The 17,317-nt window shown below is 35.2% G+C and overlaps 1 protein-coding gene across 1 annotated transcript in view; it reads left to right on the top strand.

Annotated features, from left to right (window-relative positions):
- Window positions 1–3,985: 3,985 nt before the first annotated feature.
- The window catches only part of LOC143662396 (glutamate decarboxylase 1-like), a 33,237-nt gene continuing 19,905 nt past the window's right edge, over window positions 3,986–17,317 (top strand). The window contains 6 exon segments of the mRNA XM_077136089.1: window positions 3,986–4,019; window positions 6,040–6,156; window positions 9,658–9,900; window positions 12,411–12,501; window positions 16,095–16,207; window positions 16,516–16,629. Coding sequence (XP_076992204.1) covers window positions 3,986–4,019; window positions 6,040–6,156; window positions 9,658–9,900; window positions 12,411–12,501; window positions 16,095–16,207; window positions 16,516–16,629 — 712 coding nt within the window.

Raw genomic sequence — 17,317 nt, 5'->3', positions numbered from 1 at the left:
TGCTGGCTTCCCAGCAGCTCTCTGTGGCCATGTCAGCAGTATCTGGTCACATGACTAAGTTCTGGCCAATGGGTTATAGTTCTGGATCTCACCACGATGTAGGAGGCTAATGTCTGTCATCTCCCTTTTCTCCTCCACTTGGGTGAGAATTCAGATGAGCCAGCAGCATGCAGGAAAAGTGGATGGAAGCAGCAGCAGTCTTGACCTGTGTCATTCACATAAGGTACTAGCCATACATGGCCATGGAGCATATGAAATGTGGCTAGGGTGACTGAAGAAATGGATTTTTTAATGTTCTTTAATTGTAATTAATTAAAAATTTAAAATACTAATACCCAGTTCAGTTGTTGGAAACAACTTGGATATGCTAATCTACTTTCCAAGTGAAAATTTTGTGACTTCTAATTACAGACCAGGTATTGCCAGTTGAATGCGACATCCTAATTGAGATGTATTGCATATTGCAATGATAATATTCCTGATTTATTAGGTTGAGTAAAATATATTATTAAAGTTGATTTCACCTGTTTCTTTTTAGTTTTTAAAAATATGACTACTAGAAGATTAAACTTCCCACATCTGGCCGACATATATTTCTAGCAGACAGTGCTGGTCTCTGGAATGATAGGCCATGAGATAGAAGGACCCCAAGCCTCTGAGTGACCTTGTAGAGCTGAAGAGTTCGAAGTCCCTGAATCATCTACCAGTTCAGACATCTAGGTAGAAAGAAGTAAATCTTCTGTTTGGTGTAGGTCACCATTATTTTGGTTTATGTCAAAGCAGCCATACATTCTTTTCACTAATAAGCTACTTTACATAGTTGTTAGTAAGATTGAGTTAATGCATCTCAAGGCCTGAAAAGTAGAGTCTGCAACATACTCAGCTGCCAGATATTCAACATCTGTAACTATTATTATTATTACTACCTGTATTAGTTGAAATGGAATTCTTGCTTCCTTAACATTCTATAATGTTTTATGTATTTCTGTTGTATTGTAATGTAATCCCTTAAGTTTTCATGCATTTAAACTGGAATTCACATTGAAGAATTTTGACAAGTAGTGTATGTCCCTGAGTCTACAATTTCTCTTGGTCTCAGAGGACATAAAATAACTTGCAAAGACGTTAATAATTTTAACCACCATTTTATCATCATTTCTCCCACAACCATACAGACACCATGATTCTGTCACTCACCAGCACAAACCCTTCTTTGGTGTTCTATTGCTTTAAGGCTAAACACCAAACACACTAATTTCTTGTCCCATTTCCCAAGATAATTTCCCCCTGTTAGTTTTCCAGACTATCTCATTCTCTGGCCTATTTTTTCGTTGATTAGCAATACTTCTTCCTACCTCAGGATCTTGTACATTTGTTTCATTTTTCCTTGAATATACTTCTTCTTTCTGATCACTGAGTTAAATATTACTAATCATTCAAATTTCAGGTCACATACTGCTCTCTATGGGGACCTTAGATGGCCTTACACACCACATTAGCTTTCGTAGAAATGTTCTCCAAGAACATTGGTGGCACCCACCCCAACACCTTGTCCTGGATTTGTTAGAATCTATTGTTACAGTCTTATTATAAAATATAGCACTTTTCACATTATGAAAACGACAGTTTTTTTCTATCCATTTATCTCTTTTCTGATAGACTTTAACCTCCTTAAGAGCAATACTGAATGCACATTTTGTACCTATCCCCAATATCAGGACAGAATTTCTAATCAATATATTAAACTGCCAAATAGACTGCATACAAATTGACAAATCTTTGGTATCATAATTCAGAGGTATGCTGGAGGTAAGGAAGTCCTTTGTTAACTGTAGATGTAATCAGCCAGAGGTGCAATCAAGTGACTGATGACTCAAATCCACAAAAATACCCTCACAGCAACAATCAGACTAGGGCTTGCTTGTCTAAACCACTGGACCACTTAACCCAGCCAAGCTGACATGTGGACTTAACCATCACAGAACTTTGTAGTTTAGTGAATGGAAAGTCATTGAAAAATATCGGTCAGAGCAGTAGCATCGTTAAAACACAGTTTTTTTTGTTTTTGTTTTTTAGAAAGGCTTGTCTGTCAAGTTTTCCAGAGAAAAAGAGAGATTGTTATAAGACAGTCTCTTTTGATACCACAAACCCAGTGCCCACCTTATTGATGAAGGTGGATCTGATAAGAACAAGAGAACAATAATCCCTGATTCGTAGCGCATCTATAGGAATTCAACAGTGTGACATTCAACAGTGTGTGAAATAACAGTGTGTGAAATAAGAAAACTTTCAGGTGCTTTGGAGAGAAAAAGTTTGCATTGTTTTAATTTCAGTTTCTATGCGTTATATAAATGTGTGAAATTAGGTTAATGTAAAAAAAAAAAAAATTCCCGTATGCCTTGGGAGGACCAATTTCACGCTCAGCAGGGCTGTAAAAAAAGGCCTAGTTGTCAGAGTCAGGGTGGAAAAGAGAGGAATGGAATGGTGGCTGCAGAGTTCAGGGCTCAAAATCCATTTCCTCAGAGTTGGGATTATTTGAATCCTTTTGGACATAGAGAATTAGTGGTAGGACTGTAGGGAGGCACGTGTCAGGATGAGGATGAGGAAGGCTAAAGTAGAAAATTATATAGGACGGGGTCCTCTCAGTGCTGAGGAGGAAGGAGTGCTAACTCACACTTAGTACAAGCAATGGAATAACATGATGGGTTTATTAAAAGCAGTGAGTCAGGAGGAAAAGTTCATTGTTTCTGAATGAAGATAATGGGGCAATCTTCCTCAGCATCTATCTGAATGAAGATAACGGGGCAATCTTCCTTAGCAGAGTGGCTCAGTTAGGGCTAAGAATCTCTGTAGGTCATTGAAGGAATTGGCCTGTTTTTTGTTTGTTTGTTTGTTTTGGCATGGGCAGGCTCTGGGAATTGAACCGGGTCTCTGGCATGGCAGGTGAGATTTCGGCCACTGAGCCACTGTTGCACCACCCGCCGTTGAAGGGATTGGAAAAAGAGCTGTGGGATCCTTGGATCATTTTTTTCTCTATTTTCCCACCTTTAGGTCACACCCATAATCATTGATCAGCTTCACTGAGTACAATGAAGAAAGAAAAGGAAGAAGTAGTTTTCAAATAATCAAATATGTATATTTTTGTTTGCTTATTAGAAGCTTTGGTAATCAGCTAAGTGAAGAAGGAGTTGCAAGAACTGGCTCGAATTTGTTTTGGAAGTCATCAGTGAATTTGATAATCCACAGCATGTTTTATATTATCAGAGTGAGTTAAGTGTTAGTCTGTTTTTAAATTGCACCTAGACTAATATAGTTCTAGGTGCTTTTTTTAGGTGAAAGTTCAAGCTTTCATATTCTATCATTAACCTGATTAGAATTCATTTAAAAAAGAAAAACAGTATTGACAAGCATTTTACTCAGTGGTTGTAAACCCTAAGGGATAAGTTGATACCTGATAAATTCTTGAGAGAATGTGTTCCTGGAAATAGAGCTCAGAAGTGATGATCGTTATGTTTTTTTGTTTTAATTTTAGATTTTCAATCCAAAAGCAAAAGCAGTTCCTGTGTTATAGGGATGTGAATTTTGCTAATAATATTTCCATTTATTTTTTTTTCATTTCTACCTTAGAATAAATACCTAATATTTCACTCTGCAGATAAAAGTGGTCAGTTGTCAAAGGAGAAGTTGAAATACATTCCTTTTTTTTGTACTGTCATATTTTTTAACAAGCATTATAGCAAGTGATGTTTAAACAACCATAAATAATAGCTAATGAGAGCTATCCCCACCCATTTTACAAATAAAAGAACTGCTCTAAAGAAAGGTTGTTTAAAGAGTCTGCACTATAAATTACAGCAGTTACAAATCCTTAATGATGAGGTTCTTTTCCATGCATGAAGAGACACTCTCTGGCTCCAAATCTTTTTAAAAAGTATATTATATATATATTAAAAATACATGTATATATATATTTTAATCACAACACATGGATTTCAATGAGTGTGGATATAGCCTGGCAAGTAAGTTGAAATTTTACAAGAGGAAATAGAAATTATAATTATCTGGAGAGTAAACGTTCCTACAGACTTTGAGTGGGATTTTGTTATCTGTCTAAAATGTAGACTGTCAACAGTTTTGCTTGTTTTATATGATTAACGGATTTGATCAGAAGCCTATTAAAATCTTTGTCTTATGCATTTAAAACTATTTTATTAAACAAATGAAAATGGAGCATAGTTTTAGACTGTAGATCAGTATATGGTTAACTATTTATGGAGTATAATTCTCATGTCAATATATCAAATTTGTCAGTATCTACTTAACATATTTATAAATTTTCTTTCACTTGTTCAAATGCACGAATATTGCTGAGTAACAAGTTTTTTCATTTTACTTTTTCTTGTGATTTCCTTGTTCAAATGCACAAATATTGCTGAGTAACAAATTTTTTTCATTATGCTTTTTCTTGTGATTTCCTTCCACTGATTATTTAGAAGAACTGATACTTCTAAAACTTTAGTACTTATATTGTCTATAGCACTGAAACTTTAAAATGACACCCTTCCCTTCAGAAAAAAATATATACAAATAATTAATCTATGTCTACTGAATCAGTATGTAATATGGAAATTATTTTTGTGTACTGCATGCTTTGCAAATCACCTCACATTCCATTAATTTGTACTGTCTTTGATTATATACACATTTTTATACATCAGGCTTTTATTCTTTATGGAAAAAGCTATCATAGAACATTTTTATCTGTAATACATAAACATTTAAAATGCTTCAAAATGAATCAAATTTATGTTGAAATTCTTTAAAAAATACAAATCCATGAGTATATAGGGAGTTTATATTTTAGGAAAAATTCATTCAAACTGGAAACAATACTACAAATTTATAAAATTAAAACTACAACATTAAACCAGAAATCATTTCCTGGATCACTTCATGTTTTCTCTAGAGAGTTCTGGGTATACACCTTGATTTTATGGATTATAGCTTTTACTTTGCTTCCCAAACACTGCCCAGAAATGAAAAAGATACTTCCGAATGGATCACTTACTTAGATGTTTGGTTCAATATTTTTAGTGAAGAAAACATCAGGGCTTACTATTTTCAAATATTTTAAAAGAAGATAATTTAAATTATATATATTATAATAATATTATTATTATATCATATATGAATAAATCCAAGTTCCACCATGGAACTGTTTCTATTAATAATAATAGACCTACATCACAGCCCTAAGTTAGAACAATCAAATATGGCAATTCAAATGAGATACTAAGAACAGTACCTGGGACATAGAAAGTGCTTAGAAAGTATCAGGTATAACTACTACTTAACATCTATAAATATGTTTTTTTTTTTTCTGTGCACTAGGGAAAAAAGCCCTTTATATTGTAAGGCTATTATGAGGATTAAAATATGTGCCAGGCTTAATGAGTACACAGTTAGTGTTAGGGGTGATGAAAAAAGTGTTTCTAATGGCTCGTGCTGGTGGTAGCACTACATTATAAATGTAACTAATATCACTCAAGTGTACACATAAAAATGGTTAAGTGGAAAATGTTATGATTTATGTGTGTGTGTGTGTGCATGCTACAAAAATAAAAATATTTCAGTAAAAAATGTGTGCAAGGAACTTAGAGCCCTTAATATATACTGGGCATTATTATATATAATTAAAAGTTAATAGGATCATATTATGGTGTAGACATTGTGATTTATAGTTAAACATGGTATTTCTTAATTACTGTATTACTAATTCTGTAACTAACCATTTATAAGACTAATTAACCCATGAAAAATTATATAACTCCATATGGTTATTAAAGGAAACTTAACTTATTGCTGTAGAGTTAATGTTCCTTTCCAGTTTAAAGTTACCCTCCAGAGATTACGTGTGGATGGATATTGACTTGCAATCATTATGAATGTCACAGACGCATCAGTTTGATTACAGGGGAGCTGTAAATCCATACTATCAGCATATTTTAATAATCCCCAAATATTTTATTTTTAACTTAGATGAGGAACAATTGAGAAAAGCATCTGTTCATCATTTTCAATCATCTGAGAAAGAAATGAAAAGAGATTTTCACACTGAGAATTTAATGACTAATTTATCAAATGCTTATGCTTCAGGTAAGATGTGAAAAATAACATATATACAAAAGAAAACTGTAAATTTCAAAGCACAGCACCACAATTAGTTGTAGAACATATTTCAGAGTTTGACATGGGTTCCACAATTTTAGGTTTTTACTTCTAGCTGCTCTAAAATACTGGAGACTAAAAGAGATATCAATTTAATGATTCAGCATTCATATTCATTTGTTAAATCCTATCTTCTGTGTATAACTCCACCATCACCTTTAATCTTTCCATACCTCTCTTTAGGGTGTTTGCACTATGGCAATTTGAAATTTTTGACATATTGGAAGAGTCTTTCACTAATATGGGGTAGGGAGATGGAACTACCTGATGTTCTGGAGAGGCTGGGTTAGGTTTCAGGACTTACCTGGACCAGGGACCCATCTGGAGGTTGTAGGTTTCCAGAAAGTTACTCTAGTGCATGAAACCCTTGTGGAATCTTATATATTACCCTAAGTGTTCTTTAGGATTGGCTGGAATGGTCCTGGTTGGGAGTTGGCAGGTTATGATAGGCAGCAAGTTCTAACTGAAGCTTGCATAAGAGCAACCCCCATAGTAACCTCTCAACTCTATGTAAACTCTCTCTGCCACTGATACTTTATTAATTACACTTTTTCCCTCTTTTGGTAAGGATGGAATTGTTGATCCCATGGTGCCAGGTTTGGATTCATCCCTGGGAGTCAACTTCCCATGTCACCAGAGAGACTTATCTCTGTTTTAATCTTTGTTATTTCTCTTCTCCTATTTGCTTTGGGGTTAGTTTGCTGTTCTTTCTCGAGTTCCTCCAGGTGTGCTGTTAAGTCCTTGATTTTTGCTCTTTCTTGTTTTTTAATATAGGCATTCAAGGCAGTAAATTTCCCTCTCAGCACAGCCTTTGCCGCATTCCATAAATTCTGAGTTGTATTCTCATTTTAATTCATCTCCAGATAGCTACTAATTTCTCTAGCAAGTTCTTTGACCCACTGGTGATTTAAAAGTGTTATTTAATCTCCATGTATTTGTGAGTGCTCTTGTTCTTTGTTGCTTATTGAGATCCAGTTTCATCCCACTGTGATCAAAGAAAGTGCTTTGAATAATTTCAGTGTTTTTAAATTTATAAAGACCTGTTTTGTGCCCCAGCATATGCTCTATCATGGAGAATGTTCCACAAACACTAGAGAAGAATGTATAACCTTGTGCTTTGGGATGCAATGACCTATATATGTCTGTTAGATCTAATTCGTTTATCAAGTTATTTAACTTCTGTATTTCCTTGTTGATCTTCTATCTGGTTGTTCTATCTATAGAGGAGAGCGGTGCACTGAAGTCTCCTACTATCATTGTTGAAACATCTATCATTCCCTTCAGTTTTACCGATGTCTGTCTCATGTGCTTTGGAGCTCTTTGATTGGGAGCATTAACATTTATGATTGCTATATCTTCTTGGTGAATTGACCCTTTAATTAGAATATAGTGTCCTTTGTCTCTTATGAGGTCGTTTAAAGTCTGTTTCGTCCAATATTAGTATAGCTACTCCTGCTTTCTTTTGATTACAACTTGCATGGAAAATCTTTTTCCATCTTTTCACTTTCAATCTATTTGCATCCTTGTGTCTAAAATGAGCCTCTTGTAAGTAGCATATTGCTAGATTATATTTCTTAATCCATTCGGTTAATCTGTATTTTTTGATTGGTAAATTTGGTCCATTAACACTCAAAGTTGTTACTGAAAATGTATTTCTTGCTTCCATCATATTTTAAAATTTTATTTGTCAGATCTACATATTCTTTTACCTCTTTTTCTTTGTATTTTTAAAATTACCATTAGTGGTACTCTTCAATTCTGTGCCCTCCTTCAGTCCTCCCTCTCCTGTTTTTTTTTTCAGCCAGCAGAACTCCTTTTAATATTTCTTGTGGGGCCAGTCTCTTGTTGACACAGTCTTTCAGGACTTCTTTGTCTGTGAAAACTTTAATCTCTCAATTTTGAAGGACAATTTGACTTGGTATAGAATTCTTGGCTGGAAGTCTTTCTCCTTCAGGATCTTGAATGTATTATACCACTGCCTTCTTGCCTCCAGGGTGCTTGTTGAATAGTCTGAACTCAGTCTTATTTGGTTTCCCTTGTATGTAGTAAATTGTTTTTCTCTTGCCACGTCCAGGATTTTCTGCTTCTCTTCAACATTTGACAGAATGATTAGTATGTGCCTTGGGTAAGGCCTATTTGGATTTATTCTGTTTAGAGTTTGTTGGGCTTCTTTTACTTGTATATTTGTGTCCTTTATGAGGTTTGGGAAGTTTTCCCGCATTATATCTTCAACTACTCTTTCTAGCCCATTTACTCCCCTCTTTTCCTTCTGGGACACCAGTGATTCTTATATTTGTGCACTTTGTTTTATCTATCCTTTCCCTGAATTCCCATTCAATCTTTTCCATCTTTTTGCCATTTGCTGTTTTGAGTCTTCGAAGTTAATTATCCTGTCCCCTATTTCACTTATTCTTTTTTCTGTCTCTTCAAATCTAGTGTATGCCTCTAGTATGTTTTTTATTTGGTCAACAGAGTCTTTAATCTCTATGCTATCTGCTATTTTTCTATTTATTCTTTTAAATTCCTCTTTTTTTTTTGCTCTTCTATTATCTTCTTGATCTCCTTTATGTAATTTGCTACCCCCCTTATTTATTAAATAGAGTTGTATGAATGTCTTTGATAAGTTGTTCCAACATCTGTGTCTCCTCTGGTGTTTCAATTTGGTCATTAGGCAGGGCTATATCTGTCTGCATTGTGATATGCTTAGTGATCTTCTGCTGTCTTCATTGCGTGTACATATCTTGATTGCTTTACTTTGGGAGTTGATTTCTTTCAGTAGTCTAAGGCCTTGTGTTTGCAGGATGGTTGTATAGCAGGGGGCAGGGCACGGGGTGGGGCATTCAGTGTGGTGATTTGTTTCAGGGCAGGTATAGGAATAGGTTGGGGAAGTTATGCTGTTGCTTGTGAACATGGACGCCCAGTAGCCAGGGAGGATGTAGCTGTGCGGGTGCACTGGTCTAGGGGACATAACCCTGGTGTGCACTGGTCTAAGACATGGGGCCCTTTGTGCACATATATAGGGGTATGGCAGCACATCGGCATTATGCCTTCATGGACTGGGGGCAGATGTGACGCAGCTGCACAGATCAGCACTTTTGCAGAGCTGGTAGTGTAGCTGACGGCCGTGCACATTCGTAGTTCTAGGACTGCTGTAAAGTGTGGTTCTCAGAGCTGAATGACGTGATTGGGGGCCCATGTACATGTGTGGGCCTGGGAGTGCCGTAAACAGATGTGCAGAGCTCATGAGGGATGGAGTTAGGCTGTGCGACACTATGGGCAGCCAGGGTGAGGGTGGGGCAAATGCTATCTCATTTGCTATTTGACATGGCCCTCAAGGCTCTTTAGTTTCCCTTGATAATAACCCTGTCCCATGGTGATTTTTTTGTCACTTTAGATCTTGGCATTGATATTTTTCACTGTTTTCCCCAGATTAGTTGCCATCCAAGAATGGTGAAGATTTAACAAATTGTTTTTTGTTACAAGTGGTAGATATTCTTCTGCATTATATTAAGAAAACCTTTGATGTTAAGAGTAAAATATTGGACTTTCATCATCCTCATCAACTTCTTGAAGGTCTGGATGGGTTCAATTTAGAACTGTCTGACCACCCTGAATCCTTGGAGCAGTTTCTTGTGGATTGCACTGATACCTTAAAATATGGGGTTAAAACAGGTGATTTTCAAATTGGTGAGCCTGAATTGTAGGCTGATTGGATGGCCTTTGAGTTCAGTTCTGCATTGAAAAAATGGTCACAGTTTTATTCATTTTTTATTTAAAACTCTTGTTTAGTTTATATTCAAGTTGGTGTTATCATAAATGAATTAGTTATTAATTACCAAAGGAAAGGAAATAAAATGGTTTTGGTTTGGGGAGTCATATCCTAATAGTAGCTAAATGGACAATTTTTATCTCATTTTTCATTTTTCAATTTATCATATTCAATATTGATGCATGATTTATTATGTCTATATTAATAAAATATATAGCACTAAAATTACCCAATATAACTTGGGGAATTGTGTTTCAGATAAAATTAACTTTACTGTAACTTGATTCCTAAGAGTTTAAAGCAATGATACTTCTAGAGGCAGACAATATTTCAGTAGGCTTTAAAGTCCTCATTTTCTAAAATCTTAAACATAAACTAAATAGTATATTAAAAAGAGCATATTCTTTGGAAACAGACAAAAAACTAAAAACAAAGCAAAACAAAAAAACAGATCCAAATACCAGCTGTAACATCCTGTGCTTATTATTCATCCTCATATCTTATCATACAACCTTGGAAAATTTGTATTGTTCAAATAATTAGAAATTGTTTATATTTGATGCTTTGTCTTGAATTTAATAGACATCAAATAAGTACATACCATTATATTGATTTTCTTTGGCAGCAAAATAACTTTATATATCACAAACATTTTATCCTCAAACCAAATCTATCAACTAAGATAATGGCCGAAAACAATTTATATTTGAGAATGCAATTGCTGTAGTAATTTTAATAGCAATAAGTAGAAGTATCCTTATTTTGATATTTGGCTTATATTGAATAATTTATGGATATAGTTTTGGCGTAATACTATGCAATGTGGTCATATAAAGTCCTAGGAAGACATGGAGAAATTTCTCATAAACTATTGATCATTATAAAAAAGGTAGATGATATGCTCAATATGATCCAACTATATTTTATATTTTAATTCTGTGATTATATATGTGTGTGTATGTGTAAATAAATTAATTATAGTTAGTTGGATAGATAGGTAGGTTGAATATCTCCACTTAAATATGCATAGAAATTCATTGTCCTCTCACAGTGCTGCATTGCATGCCTTTCTATAACGTATAGTATATTCACACCAGAAACATATTATTACATATAATAAAAAGAAAGCCTTATAAGTTCTAAAATATAACATGTTTGAAGACTCAAGGTAAACCATATAAAACAAATGTGAAATTAAGATAACTTTTGGTTAGAAATAAAACCACAAAAGACAGCTCTGAAAAACTGGAGGACCAATGGGAAACACTTCTGACAAATGTAAATCTAGTTTGTTTTTTCCTTCCTTTGTCTAGCCACAATTGTAGACTGAATCTATAGAGACCCATTCCCCACCTTTCCATCTACAGATCTCAACTGCAGGAGAATAAAACAAAGAGGCTGTTAAAGTGAAAAGTCAACAATAAAAAGGAACACTTTGCTGTCACAGCCCCCAACTTCTAGGCATTAATTCTATCCAATTCAGCAAACATTTATTCAGCTCTTATTCATTAAGAAACCATGCAGGTGCAATGAGGTGGGGTTGCTGAAAATGTGAATAGCATACCAGAAACAAAAAGAGAGAGAGATAAAGAATCACAGGTAACTGTGATGGAAGTCCTCTGTGTGGTATTTTCAAAAAGAAATGCAAGGAGCCCTCTGTTTGAAAGCTAAAAAGGGGCAGATTAAATTGAATTGAATATAGATTGTTCAGTTTGACAATTTTATGATTCTTGATTAATATAATCTTCAAAACTCATGTAAAGGAGACCTATTGTTTTGCCCAAACACAGTATAGATGGCTTTTAGGTGGCCTCTCCCCCATTTATCCATCTGGTTTAGTGCAGTAGTTTTCACAACCGCATCCTTGGTGTTTCTAGTTGAGACGTGGTGGGAATCATTCCTCATTCTTCAGGGAATCTGGCTGAGCTCTTCTCAGCTCAGTGCCTTTGCATAAGCTGCTTCTCCTACATAATGCTTCTGTCCTGACTTTGCCTGGCAACTCTTAACTTTAGATCTTACCTTTAAAATCCCTTCCTTCGAGAAGCCTTCTCCCATGATCATCTCTCCTGGTTCCCTGACTTCCCTAGGAATAGCCTTACAATACTTTGCTGTTTCCCTTTGTAGAACTTTTTGTCATCATAGTTTGTTTGTGTCATTATTAGTTTAATATCTATTTCTCCCACCAGTCTGTGAGCCCCATATGGCTGCAATGGCTCATCTGGTTTATCTCTATATCTCCAATACCTAGTACTGTTCCTGCGTATGTAGTTGCCCAGTAATATTTACTGAATCAAATTCTTTCACGTGGGCTTGATTCATGGGTATCTATTAACTGAGAAATTGCTATAAAATGTAATGATTTCCTAGCCTTATGTTTTTACTTTGACCTATTTGCCATTTTATCTTTTCCTAGGGCATCCTCGCTTTTTAAACCAGCTCTACAGTGGACTAGATGTGATTGGACTAGCAGGGGAGTGGTTGACCGCCACTGCGAATGCCAACATGTGAGCACCCTTCTCCTCTTGGAGAATGTGAGACGAGCAGGTACACAGGGACAAGAGTGAGGATGTAGATGGTGGAAGTTACATTTTGCTGAATCTGAGGTTTCCTGAATCAAGAACAAATAGTCAATATCTTGAGAGAAAAATAAGGGGAGCAGTTCATGTTCTCAGAGGCACATCTTTGAGGTTTCCTTAATCATCTCAATGTTCTCCTTTCAGAAACTTTCAGAACCTGAATCCTTTGGTGAGTAGGAAAGGTCAGTCAATTAGCCTAAGTGTTTAGGGTGCAGAATAGGAGTAAAGTTCTGGGATTGGGATCATATAAAGGCTACCCCAAAACAGCCCACCACCTGCTATAGTCTAAAGTACACATGTGCATATATATATCACATATGAAAGGTTTCCTGAATATAAATTAGAACCTCAATCTCAATGAAGTTTTTTTAAAAAAAAGGTAAATTTCTGAAGAAACATTGAGTCCAAGTCCAGTGTAATTATTTTAAAATGTTGACCTTTACCCCAGAAAAACTTTTAACCATAGCAAAATTAGATACACTGCTGCAGAGTTTTCAAGTAAATGTTAATTTTAGGACAATGTTTTTCAAGGTTAAAAGTGATAGGGGGCCAATATCATATGAAATTGCAAAGAGTAGTCTATGTCAGATGTTAATATAATTTAACTAGCAATCAGAAGAGATTGCTGGTAGAAATTTAAACTTTAAAACCAAGAACTGTACATTTATGAGGAGAGACTGCTTTGCTATGTGGAAAAACTGAAGTTTATTTTAACTGTATAGTTATTGCTGAGACTTTAATGATGCATAGTTCATGGTTATAATCAACATTTTATGGCGGTGGAAAGCAAATAAAAATGGCCTACAGAGTTTATTGCTATTTTTAATTTTTATTGCTTGATTATGGCCCTTTATTTAAACATGCATAGAGTAATACTTTAACGATTATGCCTTTTGAGGCAATGTAATGGATTCTATATGTTATATAAATTATTATATAAAAATCAATTTATAAACCATACTCTATTGTTCAGAATTCCTTTGCTATGAAACTGTAAAAAACAAAATTTTATTGGAATATCTTCACACACCAAAAAGTCCATCCAAAGTATATGATCAGTGTGGCTCACACTATCATCACATAGTTGTGTATGTATCATCATGATCATTTTTAGAACATTTGCATCACTCCAGAAAAGAAATAAAAAGACAAAAGAAAAAACCTATACATTCCCTACCCCCACTCTTCCCTCTCATTGGCCACTAGTATTGCAATCTACCCAATTTTTTCACCCCTTATCCCCCCTCCCCATTATGTATTTATTTTTTGTCCTTTTTTTTTTTCACTCCTCTGTCCATACCTTGCTTAAAGGAAGCCTCAGACAAGGTTTTCACGGTTACACAATCACATTGTAAAAGGCTATATGGTTGTACATTTGTCTACAAAAATCAGGGCTGCTGGAACATGGTTCAGCAGTTTCAGGTACTTCCCTCTAGCCACTCCAATATACCGTAAACTAAAGAGGGATTTCTATATAATGTGTAAGAATAAACTCCAGGATAACTTCTTGACTCTGTTTGAAATCTGTCAGCCACTGAAACTTTATTTTGCCTCACTTCTCTTTTCTCCCTTTTGGTTAAGAAAGCTTTCTCAACTCCTTGATGCTAGGTCCCTGACTCATCCCCAGGCGTCCTGTCCCACACAGCGCGGAAGGCAGGGAGCTCATGGTGGAGTTGGCTGAGAGAGAAAGGCCACAGCTGTTCCCTGTGAAATTTAATAATTCTCTGTGTTAGGGAAATAAAGATTCATGGATTTAAAGAGAGAAAAACTGGAAAGAACAGATTGGGGGTGCAAACAGAAAGGACTAAAGGCATGGTTGTGTACTATGGGGATTTCCTCATCTTCCTTAATGAAATGAATGCTTTTTACCATGATGTGAGAATAGTGGAAAAACAAGCGAAATTGAATTAAAGGGAACTATATTCAGTTCCTTATTCTACTTTACAGTGCCGTGAAGTTGAGTGAGTATCTTCTGAAAAAATACCTACTCCAAGGAATTGAAATAGAATTAAAAAGGCAATGTGTACGGAAGCTGAAATTGAACAGAACATTCTGGCAGGAATAATCCCTGTTAAATGAAGTGTTTAAGGCTTTCTTCTTACTTGGTTCCTCTTAGAACTAAAATCTTAATTCTAATAGCCAGTGTGGGGATTTGTTCATTTCGATCTCTGAATAGAGTCTGAGGCAAAGCGTTACTGCATGATTAGGCTATGCCATAGCAAGGAGCAAGGCTCGGAAACACAAAGTCAGCAAAAGGCAGAAGGGCACTCTGGGGGTGCCCTAGAGAGCAGGCTGCGACTTAGTAGAAGCACGTGAGAGTGCCTGATCTCGTGGCATGTAGTGCTCCCATAGACATTTGCCTCTCAGGGGACACCATCCTGGAGGGAAGAAGATCCATCCAGATCTCCTATTGGTCAAAGTTTTGCACTAGACGATATTAAACTTCACCAAACTTACAGGTTGTGCATTCTTGGGACTCCTAGTAGAATCCATGACTTGCCGTGCTTCATGCTTTGGGGCGAAAGGGCCTAGGCTGTAGACAGCAGCCTGCAATGTGCTGAGAGGTGAGGTGCCTTTGGGTCATCGCTGTGTCTGAGTAGATGTGGCCACAAAGGAAGACTGAAATTGAATAATGTCCAAAGGCCTTAGCGCCAGAGGAAGCTGAGAGTATCTTAAAGTGGCACATAAATGGTGCCTGAGACTAGCCTCTACACATAAGAACACTCAGAGGTGTCTCAAACATTTTTGTGGTTTAATACAAGGATTCGTTGAGAATAACTGAACTTAGCCTTTGATTTCAGAACTCATTGTAAATACTTCATTGGGTTGTACTTAAGTATGTATAGAAAAAACCTATATGTTCTTTTGTAGTTTCAGCTTCTTTCTGAGGGGGCTGGTGCTAATCTCAGAATGTGACTTAGGGAAGAGTCTTTCTATCACTATCCTCTCTGAATTCTCTTCCACTGTTCCATACTACTCTTGCATTAAGCCCTCTTCTTGCACCACAGCTAATGTTATTGAAAGCATAATAGATTTTAATCCTTTCTGATGTGTTTACTTGGAGTACAGTCTTTAGGCAGAGAATGTTTATCAGTCAATTTCTAAAGAAAGACTCTTTCTCCTTCTTTCATGTTCTGCAAAAAGTTGTCTGTAGCTCTAGATCTCTGTCTTTCTAACTTTCCTGTTAGGAAATGTATATATATTTTCTTGATAACTGGGCATTTTCTGGCCCTAACCATATTGTTTGTGTGCTGAGTGTATGGGGGTTGCTTTAAAAATAACCTTTTGTAGGAAAGAAATTTCCAGCTACTGCACAGAACAATGGAGGATGTGATACATTCTTTGTGATACTAGTATATTTTTAATCTGGAAGGGTCAATTCAGGGCATTTTGCATTTAACCATTGCTTGGACAGTGTAATATAGAATACAAAATGTTTGTAATCTTGTGTAGCACATAATTGTATTTAGCCTCTTTCATGTGATATAATTTGCCAAAGAATTTCTATATATGTATTATAGGTTCACATATGAAATAGCCCCAGTATTTACTGTTATGGAAATAGCTCTTCTAAAAAAAATGCATCAACTTATTGGCTGGGGGGAGACAGAACCGGATGGAATATTTTCACCTGGTAAGAAAGAGAAAGAAATCATTACTATGTTCTAAATGAAAGCACTATTGGACATATATGAAATATATTTCAACTAATGATATATTTTCTTAAGCCATTTATTGGTTATAATTGTGAACAAAGTTTCTGAAACTCTCGAAGTGTGAACTGTTTTGTTTGAGCTTTCAACACTTTCAAAGATGGATATTTTTGAAATAACATCATTGATTTGAAACTATTTTAGTTTCAGAAAGCTCTGAAATTTTCATGATTTAAACAAATATCTTTGATTTTGGCAATTAGATGGCATCATTGCTTCTCTTCTTTAGGTGGGAGTTTATCAAATCTCTATGGTGTATTAATAGCCCGTTACAAGCAATATCCAGATTTCAAAACGAAAGGCATGACTGCACTTCCATGAATTGTGTTATTTGTTTCAGAACAATTAACTATGAATTTTAGGTTTTTCCAATTTTTAAGAATGTTCTATGATAACTAGATAGAGTAATTGAAAGAATGAAAATATTAGCTTCATTCTTAAGGTAAATATATTCAGATAATATCTATATCTGGATCTACATGTAGTGGTAGATGAATAGACAAAACCCACTTTCTGGCAAATTTAGTCTACAGAGACTAAATTATTTGTTATTGCTTATGTACACATATATTATTTGTATTGCTTATGTACACAATATAGGAATAAAATTTAATTTCAACATATAAGAAATTAATGGAAAAATATAATCATAAATATAAAAAATTCTGTCATCTTTACCAAAGCAAAGCAAAACAAAACAATAAAACTAAATCAAGCTATAAAATTTCAAGACTTAAAAACATAAATAAAAAAATTTCGAGACTTAGTGGTTCTCTTTAACTTTGAATGAAGAGAACAAGAATGTGACTTATGTTTTATCTTTCTGGTGGGGACTGCAGGAATCAATTGAAAAGAAAACATCATTTTTTACAGTCTAGGATCTCAGCCAAATATTTCTGATATTGAAAATCTCTCCACTGATGTGTCTCCTTTAGTTTTAATATCCCAAACTTCTGCACAGCAACTTCTTTTTAAAAAATCAATTCACTCCTTTAATAAATCTTTTCAATTTCCTTTTCTTTATTGGCAGC

The sequence above is a fragment of the Tamandua tetradactyla genome, chromosome 18 (assembly GCF_023851605.1).
Source record: "Tamandua tetradactyla isolate mTamTet1 chromosome 18, mTamTet1.pri, whole genome shotgun sequence".
In the NCBI taxonomy this organism is placed as follows: Eukaryota; Metazoa; Chordata; class Mammalia; order Pilosa; family Myrmecophagidae; genus Tamandua; species Tamandua tetradactyla.
Note: the sequence above shows the minus strand (reverse complement) of the source record. Positions and strands in the feature narration are given on the sequence as shown.